Source organism: Phoenix dactylifera, chromosome 15, assembly GCF_009389715.1.
Source record: "Phoenix dactylifera cultivar Barhee BC4 chromosome 15, palm_55x_up_171113_PBpolish2nd_filt_p, whole genome shotgun sequence".
Lineage (NCBI taxonomy): Eukaryota > Viridiplantae > Streptophyta > Magnoliopsida > Arecales > Arecaceae > Phoenix > Phoenix dactylifera.
In genome coordinates, this window is record NC_052406.1 from 4011668 (window position 1) to 4036027 (window position 24360).

Genomic DNA, 24360 nt, shown 5'->3' on the forward strand with positions numbered 1-24360 from the left:
AGCCGTGTAGCTCATACCATTTTATTGGTATTTTCTTTCAGATCCTCATCACTGATAGCTGCCAGAGATTTTTTCTTTTGTATCAGGGCTTCTCCCTTTTGGGGCAAAACAAATATACTTTTGTATACATAAAATATGTAGAAGCTCTGTATTTTGTACCACTAAGCATGTGTACTAAAAATGCTTTAATATATGAAAGTTTGACTGGTTTGACTACCCTGTTATCCATGTATGAGGCTGCGTGCTTTTGTGGGTGGTAGTCGGCAATAGCACGGCCGTGTCACGGATCCGGGTCCGAGGCGTGACAACACCATTAGAGCTTTTGGCTTCAAAATAAGAGATTCATGCATGGATAATTTACTCCTCGTTGAAGTTCCCTCCCCTTTTTCAAAATACTAAAAATTAGTATAATCTTTTTTTTATTAATATTATTGAAGACTAACTATAATAATTTTAACATATTGTAGGCTAATTAAATCATATTAAATATCTTTTTGAATAGAATTAACAATTTGCATGTGTATGTAGGGTGGAGGAAGGGCATCAAGGGAGGTCCGTGTGACCCCTTGCTTGGGGGAATAGCCCTATTATATTACTAATATTTGCTCCTCTAGATTCAACTCTATATTTGTGTCTTCTTTAGACTACAATTGAGGGCTTGCGGCCAATCCTTTTAGTACCAAGTAGGAAACTTCTTTTTGATCCTTTTCCATCATTTCTAACTTCATATTTTGAAATTTTAATGAGCCTCACATTTTTAACTTCTCAATTTTAGATTTAGTGAAACACTATAATTAGTTGAAAGAAAAAAGAATTTTTTTTAGATCTACAATTTAGCTAATGTTCAATCATATTGCTCTCCCTTTCTCGCTTCTAATTTAACAGGCTTGTTCTATCCTCCGTCTCACCAAAACCTCAATAAAACTCAAACCACTTCCTCTTCTCTCCCACAAGCTCTCTCTATAATGGCTCGTAAGTTGAGAGATACCCATTCCGAGATCCCCCTAGGGCACCGCCTAGGTCCCTAGTCTCTCTCTATCTAGTTTTGTGGCCTTTATTTACTTGAACATAGGCTTTGGCCATAGCCTTTGTGTAAGTATTTTATTTACGTTTTTTCTAGAGAGCTTGTCAAGCCATTGTTATTTTGTGGCACTAATTTACTTAATTTCCACAATTTTTTTTGTAAGTTTCGGAAAAGATTCTAAATTAAACCTTGGTAGTTGGTAGAGCGGAAAAAAGCACACAAGAGCACATTAAAAATATTGCATCATTTAAACCCTTGTTGTTCTCATTTTCTATGTGTTTACATACAATTTTTAAGTTAGGAAGATTAATGACTTGTTTTTGGCAGTTATTGTTGGATGAGAGCAAATGTGAAAACTTTTTATGTTTGCTGACAGGTCAATGCATCTATCCCTTCAAACTGATAATATGATCATTTCATCAAGATATTCAAGCCTTCTTTTTTTTCTCTTTATTATTATTATTATAGCATTACTCATCACTTTGAACTTTGTTACTTGTAGTAATGCATGTTTTTATGGTTTCACATTTATTAACTCTATATTACATTGAAATGTAATAAAGCATGTTTTATCATGCATCCGAGTAAATTTAATAACATAAATAGAGTATAAATTTGTTTGGGCCTCCAATTGTTATTATGTAATATTACTCCTTTTTAAAAAATAATAAAAATTACCAATAAAAATCTTTAAATAAATTACTAAAAAATAATATATAACTTAAAAATAATATATATATTGATCACAAACTATTTTGATGGATGAGACCACAACTCTCCATCAAATATTCAAATACTCTTTTTTTTTAAAATAATTATTTATTTAAAAATTACTGCTTTAAGTTACAAAGTTGCGCAGGAGCATATTACCGCCCCTGGATAATTAGGGCAGACTCGTTCGGCCAAACGCATAAAAACCCCCAGGGGCCGGGCAGCGAAGGGATTATAGAGGCCCTCTTCGTCGCTCTATCTCTCTTCCGCCGAGAGCAGAGGACAACAGTTGAATACCCCTCTCTCTCTCTCTCTCTGGGGGGGGCTCCATCCACCGAGAAAGAAATGGTGATAGATCTGTTCCTCCCACTCTCTTCTCCCTTCTCTCTCTTGGACCCTTGTTTTCTTTGTATTTTTTTAGGGTTTTCTTTCGTATTTTTCTTCCTTGAGGACTCTTTTAATCTTCTCTTTTTCTCTTTTTCTTTGTTTTGTACTGGTTTTTATATGTATCGTTGCTTCCCTTTGTAAATTAGATTGATTTAGTTTTTTTCCAATCGTTCTCTGTTTCTATCACTTATAGAGCACCGAGGTTGTGAATCCAAAGGCGTACCCTTTGGCCGATGCTCAGCTGACGATAACCATATTGGATCTCGTCCAGCAAGCGGCGAACTACAAGCAGCTCAAGAAGGGAGCCAATGAAGGTTGCCACTCTCGCCCATATATATATATATATATATATATATCCCTTTGCTTCTCTCTCTGTTGCTTTTCTTTAAAAAGTCTGGATTTTGATGCATCGGGAAGGAAAAAGTTTGCTTTTTTGATTTTTTTTCGGCTACTTATATTTATGTTGAACGTCTGTATTTGGGTTTTGATTCTTTGACTGTACAGCGACGAAGACTCTGAACAGGGGCATCTCCGAGTTTGTTGTGATGGCGGCGGATACAGAGCCACTTGAAATTCTTCTACATCTTCCTCTGCTTGCAGAGGATAAGGTATTTATTTTCTCTGATAGCTTGTTAATTGAAGATTATTGTCATTGCTGCTGCTGCATTTTTTTCGTTCTGCGCCTGTATGTGGGAGTTGAGGTGTGAAGTGAGGCTGGCGCCAACAGTAGTGACAGCTTAAGTTTTTATCAGAAAAATAAGTTTCTACCCTTCTAAGTAACTTCCAGTGGTTGGTAAATAGATGGTTCCTAATTTAGTGGTTTCTTTATGGAAAACCCCTATTGCAGTTATTTAACATAAAAATATGTTCCAAGTGTTCTCTTGTAAATGAGAATAATCAATTTTGGAGCCTCAAATCTTTTCACTAGGGACTCCTTCATCTTTTTGTTAACCTTTGTTACAAATTATTTTGGGGTTCATATTTTCAGGGGGCACAGATGAAGACTCAAACAAGTTGCGTAACTAGCATCTGTAAAACTATTACATCCTGCACAATATATTGTGGCCCGGCTTATTTCTTTGTCAGTTGCCGAATTATACATGTAACAATTGTGAGCGAAAGACAGTCTCCATTTTATTCATTGCACACATTCGCGAGTAATCTATTTCATAAATTGATGGTTGGGAGTGGAAAGAATGTAGTCTCTTGGATAAGATTATTTATATGAGAGGAAAACCATCATTATTCATTGGTGAGGTTAGTGCAGTATGAATTATTGTGTTTAGACTACATATGGATGAAAGGTGAGAAAAACAAAGATGGGAACTTCTTAATTCTCTGGTGCATCCTTGGGTGCTCATATGATTATGTCATCCTATGAATGCTCATCATAAAGATCATATTTCATTATTAATTGTAGGTTATGTTGGCTTAAGTTTTCATGGCCGAACTTCCAGTTATTTTAAATATTCTTCTTAGACCAACTGGTGGTTTAGAGGAAGTGTATAAACCGTAATTATTTAGGATTGAACACCTTAGTTAAATATAAAGTAAATGAGCTGTGGTAAAGTCAATCTGCAAAATGTTACTACATGGACTAGCTCATTTTACTTTTGGCGTATAACTTGAAAGCAACGAAGGTCCCACATTGGCCAATGGTGTATTTACATGTTTTCCACAAATTTTCTTTCTTCCTAATTGGTTGGGGCAATAGCTCAGGATGGGATGATATTGTGCAACATGGGCAATTAAACAGGGCCAGAACGAATATGTCCTGTGCTGTCTTGTAACCAATCATTGCATGAAACAGATTACAGCTGATGGAACTGGACCTCTCAAGTAATTAGAGAGGATCCAAACTCTAATGGAAGGCTTCTGTTAGAATTTGCAGACAAAATCTAGAAATACATGTTGACCACAAGTTTTCAATCAGAGAGCATGATCCGTCCACACATAGATGGCAAGCTCAAACCTTATCGACACACAATCTTTAGAAAAAATTTCCATCGCGTCTACCTAAACCTTAGATGACATCAACAAACATAACCAAAGAGTTTATGTTTATGATTGTATTAGTATTTGTGTGTATAGTCAAATGGCACTTGACAGACTTATGCTCTCCCATTCTAAAATAAATTTCATGGGTATCACACTTAGTACTTGTTAAAATTAGCAATCAACAGTTTAATCTGCCAGTCCAGATTATAAGATTTTTAGGGATGGAGTCACCTATACATTCTGGATTGGTTTGGCTGATACCATATAATCATGAAGCTCAGAGGATTCTGCAGTTTATTGGTGTATGATTACTATCATGCCCTGGCATCTAATACCATATGCTCCTAGTAAGTCCACCTTAGAATGCTATATGGGTTTTCACCTAACTAGATTAGGTATTTTCAGAACATGTTCATTTTGTCTTCATACTGACAACCTTTTGAAAATTAATAGCACACGTGGTAGACATGCTCTTGGTTTAGAGGAGTTTGTACGCTTCAGTATGGTGATTTCGATCATAAAAAATCAGTAGTTTCAAGATAGTTTAAAATTTGAACTTTGATAAAAAAATAATGTAAATCAATGCGAGAAATCAGCAATATGTTCAATGGCTAATGATTGGCTGGAGGCGACGTGCTTACACTGTTTACATTGATGCTGGTAGAAGAGGCAATATATAGTTGAAGAGTGAAAGAAAATGGATACCTTCTAATGTGTCGTGTAGCAATTTCTCCATGTTTGCATTGGCAATTTGGCATGTCGAACAATGATTCTAAAAATTGATGGTGAAGATGTTAGTGTGTTCTAAGTGGACAGCAAAGCCCAGCTGACATGTGAGCCAATCTGTGCCCTAGAGGAACTGGTTTTATATAAAACCTTACATTCCTATTCTGCTGCATTTTCTAACTTAAAATCTGACTTGGAAGAGCACCTAAATTTATTAGGTATGCCTTGTTGGACGTTTATTATTTTCTTTTTTTTCTTGCTGATTGTAATATGTTGGCCTTCTATTTAATGGAATTTTCTGGTGCAAGTCATTCTCTATTGGTTGGTTCCTTCTCATGTTTAGTATGAAACATATCTTTTGTAACACCAGTTACTGCTGGCTGAGCATGTTATTTTAGTCTGCTATTTTTATACATCGGAGTACTGCCTTGTGTTATCCATTGTCTTGTTGGATTTCCAACCATTATGACACATCCACAGTTGATTGCTATGAACTATGTAGCTCATACAGTAATGTGCAGCTCTTAATTCGTGTTTTTTGAAAATTCAAATACATGAATTTTATTATATGCGAAACTATAAATTTATAACTATCTAGCCTTGCTGTATCAGCCATGAACCTTGTCTGTACAAAGATATGCTGCTACAATAACTAAGTTACCTCATTTTCATCATGCCAGAATGTGCCCTATGTGTTTGTTCCCTCCAAACAAGCACTTGGCCGAGCTTGTGGAGTTACCAGACCTGTGATCGCTTGCTCAGTGACTAGTAATGAAGGTAGCCAGTTGAAATCCCAAATACAACAACTCAAGGTGAATTACTAATTATATGCTCATATTTAATTCATAATATATTTTTTGTGTTTTTTTACTTAGTAATCACTTGATGTATTGCAGGATGCCATCGAGAAGCTTCTCATCTAAATATCAAAATCTTCAGCATGATGGGCCTTCTAAGAACTTAGTTATCCGGAGGCTTGGACTGATCAGCATCATGTTTCTTGACAAGTGTTGTTTACTTCTATTTGGTCACCATGTTTTGCATGTCTTGGGTGTAAAGTTATCACCTTTATTTTGAAAATGACGGGATAGAACTATCTTATTATTGAGCTCTTATCTACGGTAATATTAGGAACTTGGAGAGATTTCTGCTAATGGGATTGTCCAATATCGGGCATCTTTAAAGACTTTGTTTTGTATTTTTCTAGTTTATTGTCATTTTGTAGTTTTAATTGTGGTTTCTATTCCATCGATATGGTTTAATGTGCATGCCATTGAGGCCTTGATTGGATTCCATGGTGAGGTCCGTGGAAATATTTGGATACTGCCCACTGGTGATGCTTGGTAGAAGGCTTGCATCATGTAAAAAGTTGGCCACTCAGCAGCTTGATCTCTGTAGAACTTTGGGGTCATAGCATCTGCATTTCTTTGCTGCCTGTGAAGTTTCAGATATCTGCTTCATACACCTGAGTTGCTGGTGCTTGAATTCTACTGTCCCACCAAAGCTACTCTAGCTAGCCATGGTAAAACATAATTATATTGAGGTTTAAACCTGAGAATGACTAATTTTGTTTGATAACCAACAAGTGAATTTTGACAGTTTTATTTGTGGATTGGGTGTCTGTTTCCCTAGACAAAAACTAGGGATAAAAATGCTCTGATAGGTATAACACATGCAGTTACTTTTAAAGATGATGTACTGTCCTATTGGCCAGCCTTATGGTAGGATCATTTTAATAGTTTTGGCATGAGGCTCCTGGATTTTTTTAAGTTTTAGAAGCATTCTGCAGACTAGATTAAGGATAACAACAGCATTAGTCTAGCCTTTACAAAAGTGAATAAACCAGACCAAGATGAATCACTGAAGAAGGAAATAATATTTTTACATACATGTGCTTGATGACAAGCATTCATACACCCATAAACACCACCGTCACCTAGCTCTTTCTTTGGGAAATTAAGTTCAGCTCTTTATTCCAATGAGAAATTAAAACGGAGAGTGACGCGTTCTTGATAGAGTTCTTTTGTAGAAGGACCATACATTCCAAAGGCACAAACCATGCCACTTCAAAACCAAGCTGGATAAGACATGGACAAGTCCAACCAGCCTAGCCAAACATTCAGACTCTTGCCCAGGCTTAACTTGGATTTAACTAAGCCCGTTCGATTTCTTTGCATAATTCTCACTCTCTCTCTCTCTCTCTTTTTTTCACGCCACTCTAATGGCAAAATAGAGCATTAATAGATAGATGTTTGATTTCTACTCAAATTTAAAACCAACACCGACTAAAAGATAAGACTTGACAACTATTCTAGGAGGAATAACTAAGTAGGATAAAACTAGGAATACAATCTTAAAGTCATTAAAACCAATGATCAACTAAATAAGAATCCTAATAGGCTTAAGACTTAGCAATGAATCTCAACAGCTTGCGCCAATGCATAACGAATTGCTAGAAGTTCTTTAACTACACCAAGCTATGAACACATGAATAATCGATCTCCAAGCCTATGGCTCTAATACCATATAGAACGGCATGCGACACGGAGTAGATTGATTGTGCCAGCTCAAGATTTAGAACAAACACCAAATAAAAAACAGAAAAAAGATGTTGGAAGAAAACTAATTAGGAGAGAAAACAAATATTTAATTAAAAAATTGATCCATACAAAAAGGCTCTTTCATACTTCTCACCAAGAAGGACAACTCTTACTCTCTCCTTCTCTCTCTTTTCTCAAGCCACTCTAACGGTAACACCAATGGTCCCTTTAAAAAGAGCATCAATGGGTGGATGTTTGATTCCTCCTTAAATTCAAAAATCAATATCCACTAAAAGATAAGACTTGATAACTTTTCTAGAAGAAATAACTAAATAGAATAACTAAGAATAGAATTCTAAAATCATTAAAAATAATGACAAACTAAACAAGAATCATAATAGGATTAGGATTTAGCAATAAATCTTAACACTCCCCCTCATTGCGAAGTCCATATCAACAACATTGAACTTATCGATGTCGTAAAATGCCACAACAACCTTCGCCATTATTGTCACAATAACAACATATAATAACTTGTCAAACCAATAATTAAATAATAGAACTCTTTTATTGGCATGAATGGTAACTCCTCTACTGGCTCATCCTTTTTGATGCATATGTCGAAATTGACAATGTTCTCTAACACTTCTCTTCAGCATTGATTTTACGGCTATGATATCAAGATTATGTTGAGCATCCAGCTTATTCCAATGAGCATCAAGTTGCAATCAATGTAAGCATCAACCATTACCTCCACTTGAGTAGCTTGAAATATCTGCATATAATTTGCTCTTATATATGAAATCAAATCCTCATGCATAGAGTCTTCTAATATCTCTAACTTTCGAGTAGCTTCAAAATCAATTAGTATACTAAAAACCTTGTCGAGTACCAAGGTATAACGTGAATCATCTCCACCAAACACATCTTCTTCCTACTTGATCATTGAAACTACTTCAAAATTAGTCAACTTTTAACCTCATGGCTGACTAAATCTTTAAAAAAAAATCCATATCTTAAATAGCTTTGACAAAAGATTCTTTATATTATTTGATTCCTCTATATATAGCTTCATAGATGGATCAACTATAGTATCCTTTGACTCTTTCTGAGCAACTTCAGTCATGATCTCTACTGAACTTAATACAACATCCATCTAATCAAGCTCCTTCTGCTCCAAATTTTTTTTCTAAATTTGGTTGATTCTCAAGTTGATCAACTTTGTCATGTTTTGAGTCTTTCGAACTTGAACAAGTCTCTAAATCAAGCTCCTCCTAATTCAAATTTTGATTTTTAAACCAATTTTATTCTTGATCATCTAGATTTTTAGAGATGCTTAAAACTAAAATCCACCACTCTTTAGGCAATTTATGTTTAAGATGTCTCATCTTACTTGAATTTGAGTGGATGACCGCAAGAATATCCCATACTTTTTTTGGCTCTTGTATATCCTGAATATGAATATAATTTTCTCTATCAACTGAAACTTGAATAATCCACATCACCTTTTTTTATTTTAGACTCTACTTTTTTTCTCGCAACCTTATCTTTGAGAGTATATATTGGCATCATTTTTGACTCATCTAAGATATCTCATACATCTTGTCCTATCAAATAACATTTGACAATAGCCTACAAAATTGGATAACTGGTGTTGTTCAACTTGCAAAGATAAACGGTAATAGAAAAAGTAGCAATATTAATATTGGTGAGGTTATGTATGTTGAACCCATTGAGAGAGAAAGTTGTAGCAACAACCATAATGATTCACCTTTTGAATCACCAAAACAAGAGTCTACGTGCTTACACCATCGCTCAGCGAATTACTGAAAGATCTGCAACTATGTTGAGCTACAAATTCACAAATTGCCAACAATTAAGTTACCGCTTCAAAAACTGTGCTTCGAATAAATCTGATCGAAGCCGCAAACTGCTCAACCACTCTCCAACCTTGCTCTAATACCATGTAGAATGGCACGCTAAGCGGAGTAGATCAGCCTTGTTGGCCCAAGATCAAGAAGGACAAGTCTCACTCTCTCTTCTCCTCTCTCTTTTCTCACGCTACTCTAAAGGAGATACCAACAATCTTTTTAAATAGAGCATCAATGGGTGGATATTCCATTCTTATTCAAATTCAAAAATCAACATACACTATAAGATAAGACTTGATAACTATTTTAAGAGGAATAACTAAGTGAATAGAATGCTAAAGTCATTACTTTAGAATCCTAATAAAATTAAAACTTAGCAATAAATCTCAACAAGATACACAAGGACGCGGGTGTGGTGGTACTTCCTAGTTTCCACCATTGAACCAGTCAGCTATCCTGGATATCCAAACTGGCAGCGATGTTCGCTAAAACCTATTAAAGTAGCCCTCCCTGTTTCAAAACGATTAGCTATCAGTACTCTGCATCAAGCCTCTGTTATCCAATAGAACCAGATGCCATGAACAAATGGAACCTTAGAACAGGTTCGGCGTTCGATGTTCGCTAAAATCTATTAAAGTAACCCTCCCTCTTTCAAAACGATTACCCATCAGTCTGCCTCAAGCCGCTGTTATCCAATAGAACCAGATGCCATGAATAAATGGAACCTTAGAAACAGGTGGAGTGTTCTGTACTGCCTTGAATACGCTAAGTGAGACCAAACAGATTTTTTTTTTTTTTCCCTTTCAACGGAATCCTTCGCATACACGCAATTAAAAATTGGACGGTCCACATACACGGCATGCACTCATGAGCCGCTTTGTTTGATGGTGCACGGCTTGTACTTATGAGCCGCTCATACACGGCAGGCACTCATGAACCGTTTTGTTTGATATCGACCAATCCACGGCTGAAGAGCCCCTCTGTGATGCTTGCGCACGGTAAAAGATCCATTCCTTTTTTTTTTCACTAGTTTTTTTTTTGACACCATACGTGGGATGGTGGCTCGTGATCTGGGTGTGCCAAAACATTTTCTTTTGTTTAAATAAGGCCATTGCGTAACTTCTTATAAAGTTTGATGGGTCCAAGCAGCTTTTAATCCCTCCACTTTGTGTAACTTCTTATTAAGTTCTTAGATACCATACGTGTTGACCTGCTGGTGCTACTTCACCTACTATTTTTGTCCTTATTTTATAACCCCTATAGAAGGTTATTATGTATGTGATACGCATATTTTGCATGAAAATTAATAACTTGTCATATTGGAGTGCTCGTTAGATCCTTGGCCGGCACCGCCGCCGAGTCCTTCGAGAAGAGCAATCCTGGGCATATTTGTAACTTCGCCGAAGTGTCATCTGAGACCGCCTCTTCATTTACCTAGTCCATAAACACCCAAACGCTTACCCTACTCAACAGGCGTGGACCCCATCCACGGAACCCCTGGGTCAGTAGAGGGGTTCAATTAGGTGACCAGGAAGTCGAGGTCCCATCACCGCCATGGCGTCTAATGGTGAGAAGCACGAGGCAGGACCGTCGCCTTGCGCCGTCGCGCGTCTCCGTCGCTGACTTCTTCTGTCTCACCGGTGAGTGACAGTAACCACCCCCACGACGTTCGATGGCGACGAGGCCGAGCGACGCGGTGAACGCCAAATGACCAAACTGCCGGCTCACCAACTGCGAGCGTGTCGGACCGGGTTCCATGAAATGCCACGAGTAGAGACAGGAGAAAAAGGGATATAATTGGAACTAGGTATCCCCCAAAGCCCGAGGAATCCCCCAAATTTCGCGCCCGGTTTCCCATTTTATACGCCGCTCCCCCCGTCCGGATGGGGCTATTCCCTTCTCCCCACCGCGTCGTCTTCGCCCCCGCCGCTCTCGGCGACTCGCCACGCGTCTCCGAGATAATCTCACCCCCTCTTTCCTCCTTTAAATCCACTCCTCACTTCTCACCCCCTCGGAGCTGCCGAGGATTTGGTTGGGGTCTCATCGGATTCGATGACGATGGCGGAGGACGGCGGCGGCGGAGGCGATCCGAAACGGCGGGCGTGCTTCTCCTTCGCGGCCTACGCCAAGGCGGTGATCGACCACCTCCGGGCCTCCGGCGTCGCCATCGCTGGCGGGTTGGACGACTCGGAATTCGCGGCGATTAAGATGACGTACGGCTTCGATTTCCCGCCCGATCTTCGATCCATTCTCAGGGAGGGGCTCCCCATCGGGAGCGGCTTCCCCAACTGGCGCTCCGCCTCGCCGCAGCAGCTCGAGATCCTCCTCCGCCTCCCGGTCTCCGGCCTCCTCCACGAGGTCTCCCACAAGGGCTTCTGGTGCGCCGCCTGGGGATCCGAGCCCGCCGGAGATGAGTCCGCGGCGGCGAGGGGGATCTTGGAGAGGGCCCCGGTCCTCGTCCCGATTTATCGGCAGTTTTACATCCCGACGGTCCCCAATCTCGCCGGGAATCCGGTGTTCTACGTCCGAGCCGGTGACGTGCGGTGCGCCGGGTTCGACCTCGCCGATTTTTTCCAGCGCGAGAGGGGTCGATTCATGCCCAAGGGCCGGGAGCACCGCTGCGACGGAGGAGCGCCGCCAGCGCCGGCGTGGGCCGCGAAGGAGGCGAGGCGGGTGGAGGTGTGGACGGAGCTGGCGGCCGAGACGGAAACGTGGCGAGGGCCGGAGAAGCCACGTGGGCTGGAGGGGTGGCTGGGGGAGATGGGGTGGCGGCTGAGGGCCGGGGGATGGGGCGAGGAGGAGGTGAGGGAGATGTTGATGATGGGATCGGGCGGCCAGGGGGATCGGACGGCGGTGAGGGACCGAGAGAGCCTAATCAGGCACGTGCGGCTGTTGTCGCTGGCGCTCCTCCGGGCAGGGTGGAGCCAGGAGGACGTAGCCGACTCGATGATGGAGTGCGCGCGGTCGGACGACGACGGCCGGAAGGTGACGTGGCAGGTGGACCCCATCCACAACGAGATATCCATGGAGTTATAAATAAATAATTTCCAGCAAAATTTTTAGGAAAAATAATTTCTTGAGAATTTCCTTTTTTTAACAAAGGAGATAGAAAGAGAGCCAAACAGAACATTTATTTTGCTCGTGAAGTATATATATTTATTTATTTTTTTCTAAGTGTCATTTAATTGATTCCAAGTGAAATAAATGTTTTTTTTTTTTTTAACTTGGGCCCCAAATTAACTTTTGTGGCCGTTGGAGAGCCGTTATGATTTGATGGGGCGAGATAGCGTGATTAGCTGCGGTGATTGGTTTAGGAGTGGGGACTTGTCTCCTTATTATGATTTGCTGGTTCGATGACGTTAGCCTTAATGCTCTCCTCATCGCATTTGATTGACGAGGTCTAAAAATTTCAGTGATGTGGGGCAGGATTGTTAAATAATAAATTTTCCAGTGGTCCATGATTTTATGCGTTCCTTCTGAGCAGTTTTTTTTTTTTTAATAAGTACAATAGCGGCTCATCCTACTCCGATATAGCTGCAGCCAGCAAAACCAAGAGCTACAATTTGGCATAATTGTTGAAGAGGGGCCCCCTGATATGTCGAGAGGACCTTCTCGGAACGCTGCGCTACATAGAAGGCGACCCACTCGACAGCTCTGTTCGTCTCACTATACACGTGTACCGCTTGAAACTCACTACAATCTCGCACTATCCGTCGAATGTTGTCAGTTAGAGGGCGTCCATCCTCCCTTCGCCCCTCCTCTCGTATCCAACAGATCACCATAGCCGAGTCTTCCTTGAGAATGATATGCTCCGCCCCCAGCCTCCTTCTCGCATGGGAGATGCTTTCCAATGCTGCTCTGAGTTCCATCCCCAAAGCTATCAACCCATAAGTACGTCGCCCACCCGCAGCTATAATCTACGAGTCACAATCCCTGATCACAAAGCCCACTCCTACTCTATTTTCATCACCGATAGCACTATCATCAAAGTTCACTTTAAGATGGCAGGGGGGTGGGGGCTCCCAGAAAACAAGGACGAACTTGGGTACTGAATTAGCATAATGGGAGCCTCATATATCCCTAGCTATCCTAGCTGGAATCGTCGTAGTAACCTTGATTATCTCACTGCTTGACGAGAGGGTTTCTCAGCAACGCACCTCGGTAACTAGAGTTGGGCACTGGGCCGGGCCGCCCACGGCCCGGCACGGCCCGGCACGAAGCGGGCCGTGCCTAGCACGGCTCGCTTGCTACAGTGCCGGGCCGTGCCTGGCACGGCCCATTTGAGAGGGTCGTGCTGGGTCACAGGGTACTGGCCCACGGGCCGAGCCCGGCACGGCCCGCTTCGGGCCTGGGCCGGCACGGCCCGTTCTAGGCCCGCGGGCCAAGCACGGCACGGCCCGCGGGCCAGCCCGGCACGGCCCATAAGGGCCTGGGCCGGGCTGGCCCGCGGGCCTGGCACTGTCCGGGCCTGGGCCCGGCCCGGCCCGATAAAAATTAATGCTTCATAAATTTTTTAAAAAAATTAATAAATATTGAAAACTAAGGATTTATGAATATAAAGCCACCCTAATGGTGGGGGGTTTGGCATAGACCCCTACCAGTTTATTAATTTAAATCAAAATGGTACATGAAGGGAGGTTTGGACCTTGGTCTGACCTCTAGAATACAATAAACCTCTAGAATACAATAAGAAACTAAGAAAGGGCCGAGGTTTGGACCTTGGTCTGACCTCCAGAATACAATAAAAATGTACAATTATAAAAAATTAAGAAATCTTACTAATCATCAGTGATTCAGTGAATCAGTATTCACTCTTCAGTCTTCAGTCTTCAGTCTTCAGTAGTGTTTGTATCATCATCATCAGAGGATGTTGTATTATGTCCACCTTTATCTTGAAGTCTTGCCTCAGCATCCAACCAATCCTTGAAGCAGAGAAGCATCTCCACCGTTTCGCCCGTCATCCTACTTCTCTTTTCGTCAAGAACACGCCGACCTGCACTAAAAGCGGATTCCGATGCTACCGTGGACATCGGCACAGCTAAAATATCGCGTGCAATTGCAGACATAACAGGATATTGATTTCTAACACTCTTCCACCAAGATAATACATCTAGATTCTCTATTTGATTTTCATCATATGCAGACTGAAGATCATTTCGTAAATAAAATTCTAGTTCACTACTTAAAGATGAAGAAGATGAAGAAGAACTTGAAGCATGTGTGTGTCTTCTCTGTGCAATGAATGAAAAAATAGATGACGAACGAGAACTACTAGAAGAAGAAATAGAGGTTTGTATTTGTGTTCTAAATCCACGAATTTTTTCATCATATATAGCATAAATATCATAAAGAAGCTGTTTTACCTCATCTTTAGCAGATTCAGAATCTTGATTCATATTTTCAGAATATGCATCAAGTAAAATTAGCACGCCATTTAATTTAACTCTAGGATCAAATACAGCAGCTAAGTTATGCATAGGACATATCTTGTCCCAATACTCATTCCATTTAGATTCCATTAGGTCAATAATAGGCATTAAAACATCATCATATCTATGTTCTGCAAATTTTTGACTAATTATATATGTTTGTTGTAAAAATGAACATGAAGTAGGGTAATAAATACCAGAAAGAACATTGGTAGCATTATAAAAACTAAGCAAAAAATCTTCCAAAATTTTTTCTTTATTCCAATCAGTTTCAGACAATGTAAAGCCTAATCCACGATCATTAATATATGCACTTAATAAGTTTTTATATGGGTATGCATCATGTATCATGCTATATGTGGAGTTCCAACGAGTAATTACATCAAGTTTAAATTTTTTAAAACGTTTACCATGATTTATGCATAATTCCTTAAATTCTTGAAGTCTTGATCTTGAAGTATGAATAAAAGAAACTGCATTTCTAATTTTTGAAATCACATCTTGAATCATGCCCATGCCAGCTTGAACAGAAAGATTTAAGATATGACATGCACATCTAATATGCAGTAAATTTCCATCTAATATGGGATGCAATGAGTCTTTTAATAATGCAACAGCAGAATTATTATTAGATGCATTATCAAAAGTAATAGACATAATTTTATCATTAATATTATATGAACATGCAGTTTGATAAATAATATTTGAAATTTGTTGCCCAGAATGTGGAAAATCAAAAGCACGAAAAGCAAGAATACGTTTATTTAATTGCCAATCATTATCAATATAATAAGCAGTAATGACAATAAAACAATTACTACCTACAGATGCTGACCAAATATCAGAAGTTAATGAAATTTTTACATTTAAAGTAGAAAGTGTTTCAATTAAATTTTGTTTCATTGCTAAAAAGTTGGTCATAGCTACTCTTCTAAATGTACGCCTACTAGTTCTTTTGTAAGCAGGTTGTAGGTTTAATTGAACATATTCTTCAAAATTAAAAGATTCACATAAACTAAAAGGTAATTCATCCTTAACTATCCATTTTACAAGTGCTTTTCTTTGATTTTCATGATTATATGCAAAATTACCTACAAGTAATCCCCCTTGTATATTAAGGGTACTTTGAGTTTGAGCATGAGAATCATGCATCCTATGACTCTCTTGATGTCTTTTTAAATGCCCTGTTCCCCCACTACTACTACAACTATAAAGTTTGGCACATTTTTTACATCTAGCTTTCCAGACTCCATCAACCATAACTCTATCAAATTCATTCCATACAGCACTAGTCCTCTTACGAGAAGAGGTTTGATCTTCACTCGGTTCACCAGTTCTAGAGGAACTAGGAACATGGGGTTGGGGATTAGTTTCTTCTCCCTCAGAAACAGGAATGCCAAACTGACTTTCCTCAAAAGATGACATATCTATGATTAATTCAAAAAATAAAAACTAACCGCAAGGAGGAATTGAGTAGAGGGTCGGAGGGCAGAGGCAGAGCCGAGATTCCGAGCTTCCTCTTGTGCTCTCAACAGAAGCGACCTTCTCTTCTCAACAGGAACCTCCTCTTGTGTAGCACTTGAACAAACTAAAAATTAAATTGCTAGAAGAGCACTTTAGAAGAGAGAAATAATAGTAGTAGAGAAGGAGAGAATGAGAGGTTTGGTGTGGTGAGAATGAGGGAGGAATGGGCTATTTATAGAAGCCCAAAATTTTTTTTCCCAAAATACCCCTCAATTCAGCCGTTATTGGACTGTTGGGAGGGGTAAAATGGACTTTTTCCCGAAAATAGCCGTTGGAAACGGCTATTTTCCTCCCCCTTCTCCAGACGGGCCGTGCCGGCACGGCCCGTCTGGAGCCGTTGCGGGCCGTGCCAGGCACGGCCCGTTTGAAGCCGTTGCGGGCCGTGCCTGGCACGGCCCGTTTGCGCCCGTTACGGGCCGTGCCTGGCACGGCCCGTGGCGTGCCGTGCCCGGCCCGGCCCGCCAATAGACGGGCCTGGGGCCGGGCCGGGCTGGCGTTCCGTGCTGGACGGGCCGTGCCAGGCACGACCCGTTTAGTCCTTTGGCCCGGTGGGCCTGGGCCGGGCCGGCCCGGCACGGCCCGTTGCCCAACACTATCGGTAACTCTTGTCTGTCATTAAACATCCGGATGTTCCTGTCCAACTAAATATAGTATGTATGGCCGCCCATATCTGGCACAAAAGGTCGCCAGTTGATTGGGTAGCCCGGGCCTAGGGCACCCTACTCCAGATCTACTCTGCTTGTGGGCAGCCTAGTAGGACACGGCTAATAGACTCGTCATTCGGACACCAACCACAACGCAGAATCATCCTGACTCCCCTCCATGCCAAAGTGCATCTGATCGGAAGACAGTCTCGAGCCACTTTCCATAGAAACAATGCCATCCGAAGATGAATCTGCATCCTCCAGATCCATCTGCTATCTATCTGCCTGACCAGCTCTCTGTCCATCATCTCCTGTAGGTCAGCAGCACTCACCCTGGGACTACCTGTGGCCACCCAAACCAACCTGTCCATCGACTCCCTTGAAGGTAGTGAGATTGCGAGGACCCTCTCCTCCAATTGTTCTCAAAAGTCTTCCTAACCATCTCTTAAAGTATGTATGATATGACCATATGACCGACCTAGGCTTGATATACTGTAGCACTCTACGGTAACTCAAGATGGGAGTTCAACTTAATTGGCCTTTTCGTGATTTCAACTATTGGACTATTCAGTTGATTGAGATTTGAATATCCATGGAGGCTAGATGGAGGCCTAGCTGAAAATTTCAATTTTATATTCGGCTTCCTTGTTAAGAATACCAAAACTCATCTAAAGTTCCTGAACATGGGCAAAGTATCTAAATATGAATTGTCGACATGGTGGAACACTTACTAGGGTTGTAAGAGGGTCGATACATTGAGGTTTATTCGTCGCCTTAAGGTGCCAACTGATGATTCCAGGTCCTGATGACAATATTTTTAGGTTGCTAAAAATACATATTTGTGTTTCATTTTTAAGCAAACACTTAATGCCGAGATTTACATCTCAACATTTGAATCCAATAGTGAATATGTTGATCACTTTATTAAGCAATTAAGTTCATTTTTCTTTTCAGAAAATGGGTAGGCAATTTCCTTGGTAGAACTCAAGAAGATGACCCTTGTTTCCAACTACCCCAAGTAGACAAAGATGGGCTAACAAGAGTCATCTTAGAAGTGGGAATTCAGCATTACTATAATGGTCACACCTAATTAGATAATCAACTTTTTAAAACTGAAACTTGATTTCTAATTTTTCCTAAAAAGTGAAAATTAAAAAAAAACTAAAATCTGCATGTTACTCACTACATGGCAGTGAGGACGACGGTGACCATACGTGGTGGTATCGAGAGCAACGGCAATAATGGAGCTGACAATAGTGGTGGCATCAACATCTATAGTAGTAGTTGCACTGGTGCTGATGTAGTGATGATAGTGATGGTGGTAGCAATAGCATTGGTGGTGATAGTGGAAGATGACAATGGTAGTAATGGTGGCAGTAGCATCAATAAAAATAGAGAAAAAACTAATATTTATTTTTCAAAAAGCAAAAGTCAAGATTTTTTATTTTCATTTTTTCCAAAAACTAGATCGACTTTTAGCAGTTTGGGGACGTGAATTCACCTGCCAAACAACTTTTAAACCTTAATTTTTATGATTTTGAAAACGAAAAACAGATTGTGAAAACCAATGATCATGCCTATAGCACCTTAGTTGTTGATAACCTCCTCGGTCCGTAGTCTGATAGTCCTTTTGGAGATTGTCTCGTACTTCCCGTACTTGGGCCCTCTGTCTGTACTATGGTCTTTGTCCTATGCATAGTTTTGCACTTAGCACCCTAGTTTGGCCTACCACCAGTTACTTGGTCCATGTTTGGTTTGTGCCCGCACACCCAAATTTGTACTTATTCTCTTCTTCTCCTCCTCCTCCTCCATCCTCTTCTTCTTTTTTTGCCCGGTCAGATGATTCATACAATACATATACAGATGCACTCAATAAATTTGAAAAATAAAGTATTACGGAGCTCTCGAAGCAGCTTTCCATCTTCCACCCACAGAGTGCTACTGGCATGGTTAGCCACATAGATGGCCATCCAATCTGTAGCTTCGTTGGCTTCTCTAAATACATGCTTTACCAATTACCAGGACAATTTCTCCATCCCTTGCTCGATCTCTTGTTTGGTATCAGTTTTGTGCTTGGTGTGCACTCTGGGTGCTCAATCCATGTTTGATTCATTATCTGGTATTAGGTCTGCACTTGATGTACATTGTTGCTGCAGGGTTTGTCCCTTAGGCTACATCTGGACATTTGGTCCATTTTTTATACTACAAACAAGGTATCCAAGTACTTGGCTATCACATCCTCCACCAAAGCCACTTCTTGGCCTATCTCTGGTGACATCACAAGGCCATCCATGACTCTGGATGCAAGTGCGTGCAATAACATCATGTGATGCAATATATATATATATATATATAATTTATTACTTTTTACTGTATAATTATAAGGAGTTACTTATGGTTTTGGAAGTGGCCTATCTCTTGAGTAACCTGTTTGGTATTTCATATGGATCCAAGATCACACTATATAATACCAAACTTCCTTGAATATTTTCCATAAAAATAGATTTATTAGTCCTATATATTACTAATCTGTAATATATATTAATTATTATTATAGAATTAATATTTTTTATACTTATAATATATTATTTTTAATACTAAAATTTATTTTGATTAGAAAAATAAGGCAAATAGATGTAACATATTAAAAAAATTTATTATATAAATATAATGCACAATAATATATTTCTACTTTAATTTAAAATTATCATTCAATAATAACATGACAATAATATGATTAATAATATAATATAATATAATATATATCAAAATTATAATATATATAATATCGATATAATATAATATTATATATACTATTAATATAATATTATTAACGACATATTAATATATATTTTTTATTGGATTGAGGAGTATTTTTGTTCTCAAATTTCAACCCAAGATCACTACTCTAGAGTAATCTTGGATTCTTGACCTCAAAGACAGGTATCCGATTATTAGGTTGGGCGGTGATTTGAGGAGTGGGGACGATTTAGGATCAATGTTATGTAGGATTACTATAGTGTAACCAAATACGGTAATCTCATCACCTCCATTCACATCATTTTTGATCTTGAAATAATCGTCCATACAAAACGCCTCTTAAAGAATAACATTTTTAGGGAGGGATTTTCAGGATATTTAATTAGCTTGCCCAGTGCACTATTTTGGGCCAATCCCGAGGAGGTTGTCAATTGGGCCACCCTTGGCCCAGTTCTGCGGTAGGCCAAGGCCTAGATGGTGGACCAAGAAGGGCTCCTCAAAGGAAGGCAAAATGGGCTCGAGGGCTTTGTGTTGGGGGAGCATGAGGTGCTGGCTTAAAGGAAAGAAGGGGTCAAGTGTCCATCAAGCGGCCTTTTTTTGGAGTAGATCTGATCACGGTTCGGTTCTAACCGGGAAACCAGATCGGAACCGAACCGAAAAGAATCGGAACGGAACCGAAACCGTGTCTCACGATTCTTAACCGAACCAGAACCTTGAGGAATACGGTTTGGTTAAGATTTCAGGTTTAATGGAATCGGAACCGGAACCGGAACCGGCGGTTCGGTTCTGGTTCGAATCGAAAAAAACGACTATTTTACTCCTCCTAACAACTAAAAAACAGTTAGTTTGAGGGGCATTTTGGGAAACAACTATTTTACCCCTCCTAACAACTAAAAAATGGCTAGTTTGAGGGGCATTTTGAGAAACAAAAATTATCCCCAACACTATATATACCTCTCCAAATCAATTTTTTCACCACACCACTCAATGACTCAATCTTTCAATCTCTCTCTCTCAATTTTTCTCTCTCTCAATTATTCATTCTATTCCAATTCTCTACACATTTCATAAGCTTTCCATATTTTCATTTTTCCCAATCTAATTATCAAAAAATGTCTTCCTCCCGCTTAAATAAAGGCAAGGAAATATATGTTCTAAACCCAAATTCTTGGGATCCAAATTATCGACCCCCCTCTATTGATGAGTAAATAATAAAATGAGGTACAAATTATCATTTTTTATTAATTACATAATCTATTTGTATTTAAATTTTTTTTCCAAATTAATTATACAATCTATTTTTTTCAAAATTTTATAACCGGAACCGGCGGTTCTAGAACCGGAACCGAACCGACTATTTTCGGTTCCGGTTAAGGTTCTAGGTTTTTGTGGAATCGGAACCGTCGGTTCCATAACCGGAACCTTCGGTTCCGGAACCGTGGTCAGGTCTATCTTGGAGGAATCTCATCCCTCATCCCCTCAAAAGAAGTGTGGAGACTATAAATTTGCTCCTCATAGTCTTAGTGAAATTGGAACAAAACGACCCTTTCCTCTAGGGGCTACTCTTAACCCAGTTCAGTCATAGATGAGAAGACCTTCTCACCCCTTACCTCTTCATTTTACTAGCTGGAATCATAAGCTGTATTCTTCCAAATGGCATGAGAACGGGTATCATCAATGGGTTGGGACTTGGGACCAGTTCATGGTCCAAAGATCGCCATCTTTTCCAATCCGTTGATGATACTTTATTAGTTTGCAAAGCCAACCAACAGCAAGTCCCTGCCATTAAGTCTTCCTCCATGCCTTTGAAATCATCTCTGTGCTTAACATCAACTATTCAAAGACTGTAGTTGTCTAACTTGGTACAAATTTGTGTTCGATCGACCTACCAGTTCGTCAATAACTCTGGCTGCGGTAATTTTTGGGGCAAAATGAATCTGGCTCTCTCCTGTACTACAAAAGGTTGCTTTCTTGGTTAGCTACTCACCATAAAATTCTCACACGGGAGAATAAAACACACCTATTGGAGTGTAAATTTGCCATAGACATATGGTTCTCCTTCCTTAGCTTGCACTCTCAAATGCCTAACAATCACTGTAACGATCCAGAACCTCATATAAAAAGGCTAGCTAAAAAATATTATTTGAGTTTCTTAATATTCAAGATCTGCCTAGTACGTAGTCAATATGAGGTAAAACGCACGTCCGCATGGGTCCTCGCAACCACTTTCTCTTATACATCTCTAGAAAGATTGGATGTACCTGCTAAAACTACAGACCATAATAGCAGGATGGATCACCTCCTTCAAAACTAAGTTCTGCCGTAGCATCCAAGTTGTTGGCATAAAGGATTTATCTCCGCATTGGATTATTTAGAAGGAAAAGGACGAGCTTGGTGTTCAACAAGTATATGGCCGTTCTTGCTTGGATTGGATGTCAGCACTGTTCTCCTTTTCTTTTTCTTTGGCTTCTATTTTTTTTTTTCTACTTCTATTTTCTCCGTGAATATTATGTTTTCTTGATTTCGACTATCTCATGAAATTAAAGGGGAGGGTCAAAGGCCCCGCTATCTTTCACAAATAAAATAAAATAAAATAAAATAAAAATACTAATGCACCATGAACATCCACTAAAATAACCTTGTAAGTAAAAAAAGTGCTGCTTGTAGTATATTACGATCTCGACAAAGTCAAAACTTCTTTGTAATTTCTTTTCCTTTCATGTTGAAGGCAAAATGATAATTATATCTGCAAGCCATTGCAATGCAATGGTTGGATAACATAACAACATTAAATAGTGCATTACATTATATAAAATGGGTTGATTATTTATTTATTTATTGTTGTTGTATGTATCCTTTTGTGTTCAAAATAGGTATGACACTGAAAATCCAGTTCTCATCCAAGCACAAAAGAATCCCTACTTTCCAATAATTTACATCTTCTCAACAAATATGATAAGTATTCACATAGCAAATACCATGTTATAAATCGTTATCTTAGATGTATAATCATAGCATAGTGCCAAAAACAGTAATTACCATAATCCACAGCAGAGCAATGAAACAATGCATGATAAATCATGATCCATGACAAAAATGTTAATGCTGCAAGGACTTTTATTGCAGGTATTTAAAAGTTTGGTTCGAATGTATTGGTTTCTCGAGAAGGGAAGTATTTAAATTTGATTGACACGAATCATTTGCGATCAGAAACATGATAATCTTTTGCCAAGTTTATAACATGGTACATTGGATCTCATATTTCCAAGAGCAGATTGAGCTAGCCGTCAGCAAATACAGATTTGCTGCTTTAACTGTAGGAAAATTTTGTGCTCCATAATACCAATTTTGCTAGTGTACATAGAAACTAGACGACAATTAGTGTTATGAGGATGATGTTATATAGCTTGAGCCAAGCATGTAAACATATTGTCCATCTCCTTCCCTTCCTAATCTTCATTGGGAATCATGGTTAGAAGGACCAGCACCGGCCGCCGGAAAATTGAGATCAAGAGGATAGAAGATGAACAAACCCGGCAAGTCACGTTCTCAAAGCGTAGAAATGGCTTGTTCAAGAAGGCCAGTGAGCTTTCAACCCTATGCGGCGCTCAAGTTGGAATTTTGGTCTACTCTCCTGGTGGAAGGCCCTATTCCTTTGGCCAACCTGGGTTTGAGGAGGTATCGAATCGATTTATCCCTCACAACTCCATGATGACTAGCCCAAACCCTATAGGGGGGGCTCAGGACAATGTGGTTGAGCAACAACTGAATTGTCGCTGCATGGAGATCACGAGTCGACTCGAAGCTGCAAAGACTGAAGGTGCAATGCTGAAGGAAAGACTTGAAATAGCTCCAAAGGGGAAGGAGCAGGCTTTGGAGACTGACCTCGAAGGCTTCAGTATGGAGGAGCTTGAAATGTTGGTCAGCTCCTACATGGATTTGAAACTAAGGGCGGATTCAAGAGCTTACAAGATAATGAGTGGAGGAGCTTGTTCAGTGGGTGGGCCTTTGCCCGTTAATCCTGTCACTATGGTTAACACTTGTGTGAGTAATGAATTCCAGGCCCAATATCCAACTGGTGGATTCATGGCTTATGGTTGGCCTCATGGATTCAACTGAAAAAGGTTTCCATTACTTCCGGCCTGTGATAAACCCGGTGGTTTTGGGAGGAAAAAAAAAAAAAAAAACCTTGTGGCTTATTGCCTTTGTAACTAGACTCCTCGGAGGCATCAGATAATATTGCCTTTCTATCCATAAAGTTGTTGTTCTTTCCCTTAAAGGATTCATATGTATTTGCCATTTTCTATGTTGTGCTTTGATATGATTTTTTTTTTTTTTCTTTCTTTTTGGTGGGGGATAGGATTCATGAAATTGGAAAGTAGTGGAACAAAACTGGCTGATATGACCAGAGTTTCAATTGACTTGTTGCTTTGGAAAATCGATGATCAAAAGAATTAATATGTTGGAAAATTGAAGTTGTGCTAGATAAATAATCATTATACATATTGAGTGTGCCAATTGATATAATTGGTAAAGTAAATGGGTGTTAATATTATACATCTGATTCGAGTGCTACTGGACAAAAATAAGTGTTAATCACAGTAGCTTGTGTGATATAATATTTTATCATATTATATCATGTCATATTATATTATATTACATCATACCATATCATTTTTTATTACATTACATTATCATGAGAAGTTTTCTCTCTGTGGAGCATTCACTTAAATAAGAATAGCTTCC

The 24360-nt window shown here is 39.6% G+C and overlaps 3 protein-coding genes across 3 annotated transcripts; all 3 read left to right on the forward strand.

The window, feature by feature from the left end:
* Positions 1 to 1910: 1910 nt before the first annotated feature.
* Positions 1911 to 6092, forward strand: LOC103704260 (NHP2-like protein 1). The gene is made up of 5 exons (XM_008787480.3): positions 1911 to 2083; positions 2316 to 2436; positions 2627 to 2730; positions 5527 to 5658; positions 5743 to 6092. Exons 1-5 carry the CDS (start codon positions 2081 to 2083, stop codon positions 5767 to 5769), a joined length of 387 nt encoding a protein of 128 aa, XP_008785702.1. The 5' UTR covers positions 1911 to 2080; the 3' UTR covers positions 5770 to 6092.
* A 5223-nt stretch (positions 6093 to 11315) lies between these two features.
* LOC103704306 lies at positions 11316 to 12293 on the forward strand. Its single transcript, XM_008787537.2, has one exon. The coding sequence runs from the start codon at positions 11316 to 11318 to the stop codon at positions 12291 to 12293; it is 978 nt and encodes a 325-aa protein (XP_008785759.2).
* Positions 12294 to 23082: 10789 nt separating this feature from the next.
* On the forward strand, positions 23083 to 23733 carry LOC103704307 (agamous-like MADS-box protein AGL29). Its single transcript, XM_008787538.2, has one exon. It carries the CDS (start codon positions 23083 to 23085, stop codon positions 23731 to 23733), a length of 651 nt encoding a protein of 216 aa, XP_008785760.2.
* Positions 23734 to 24360: the final 627 nt, after the last annotated feature.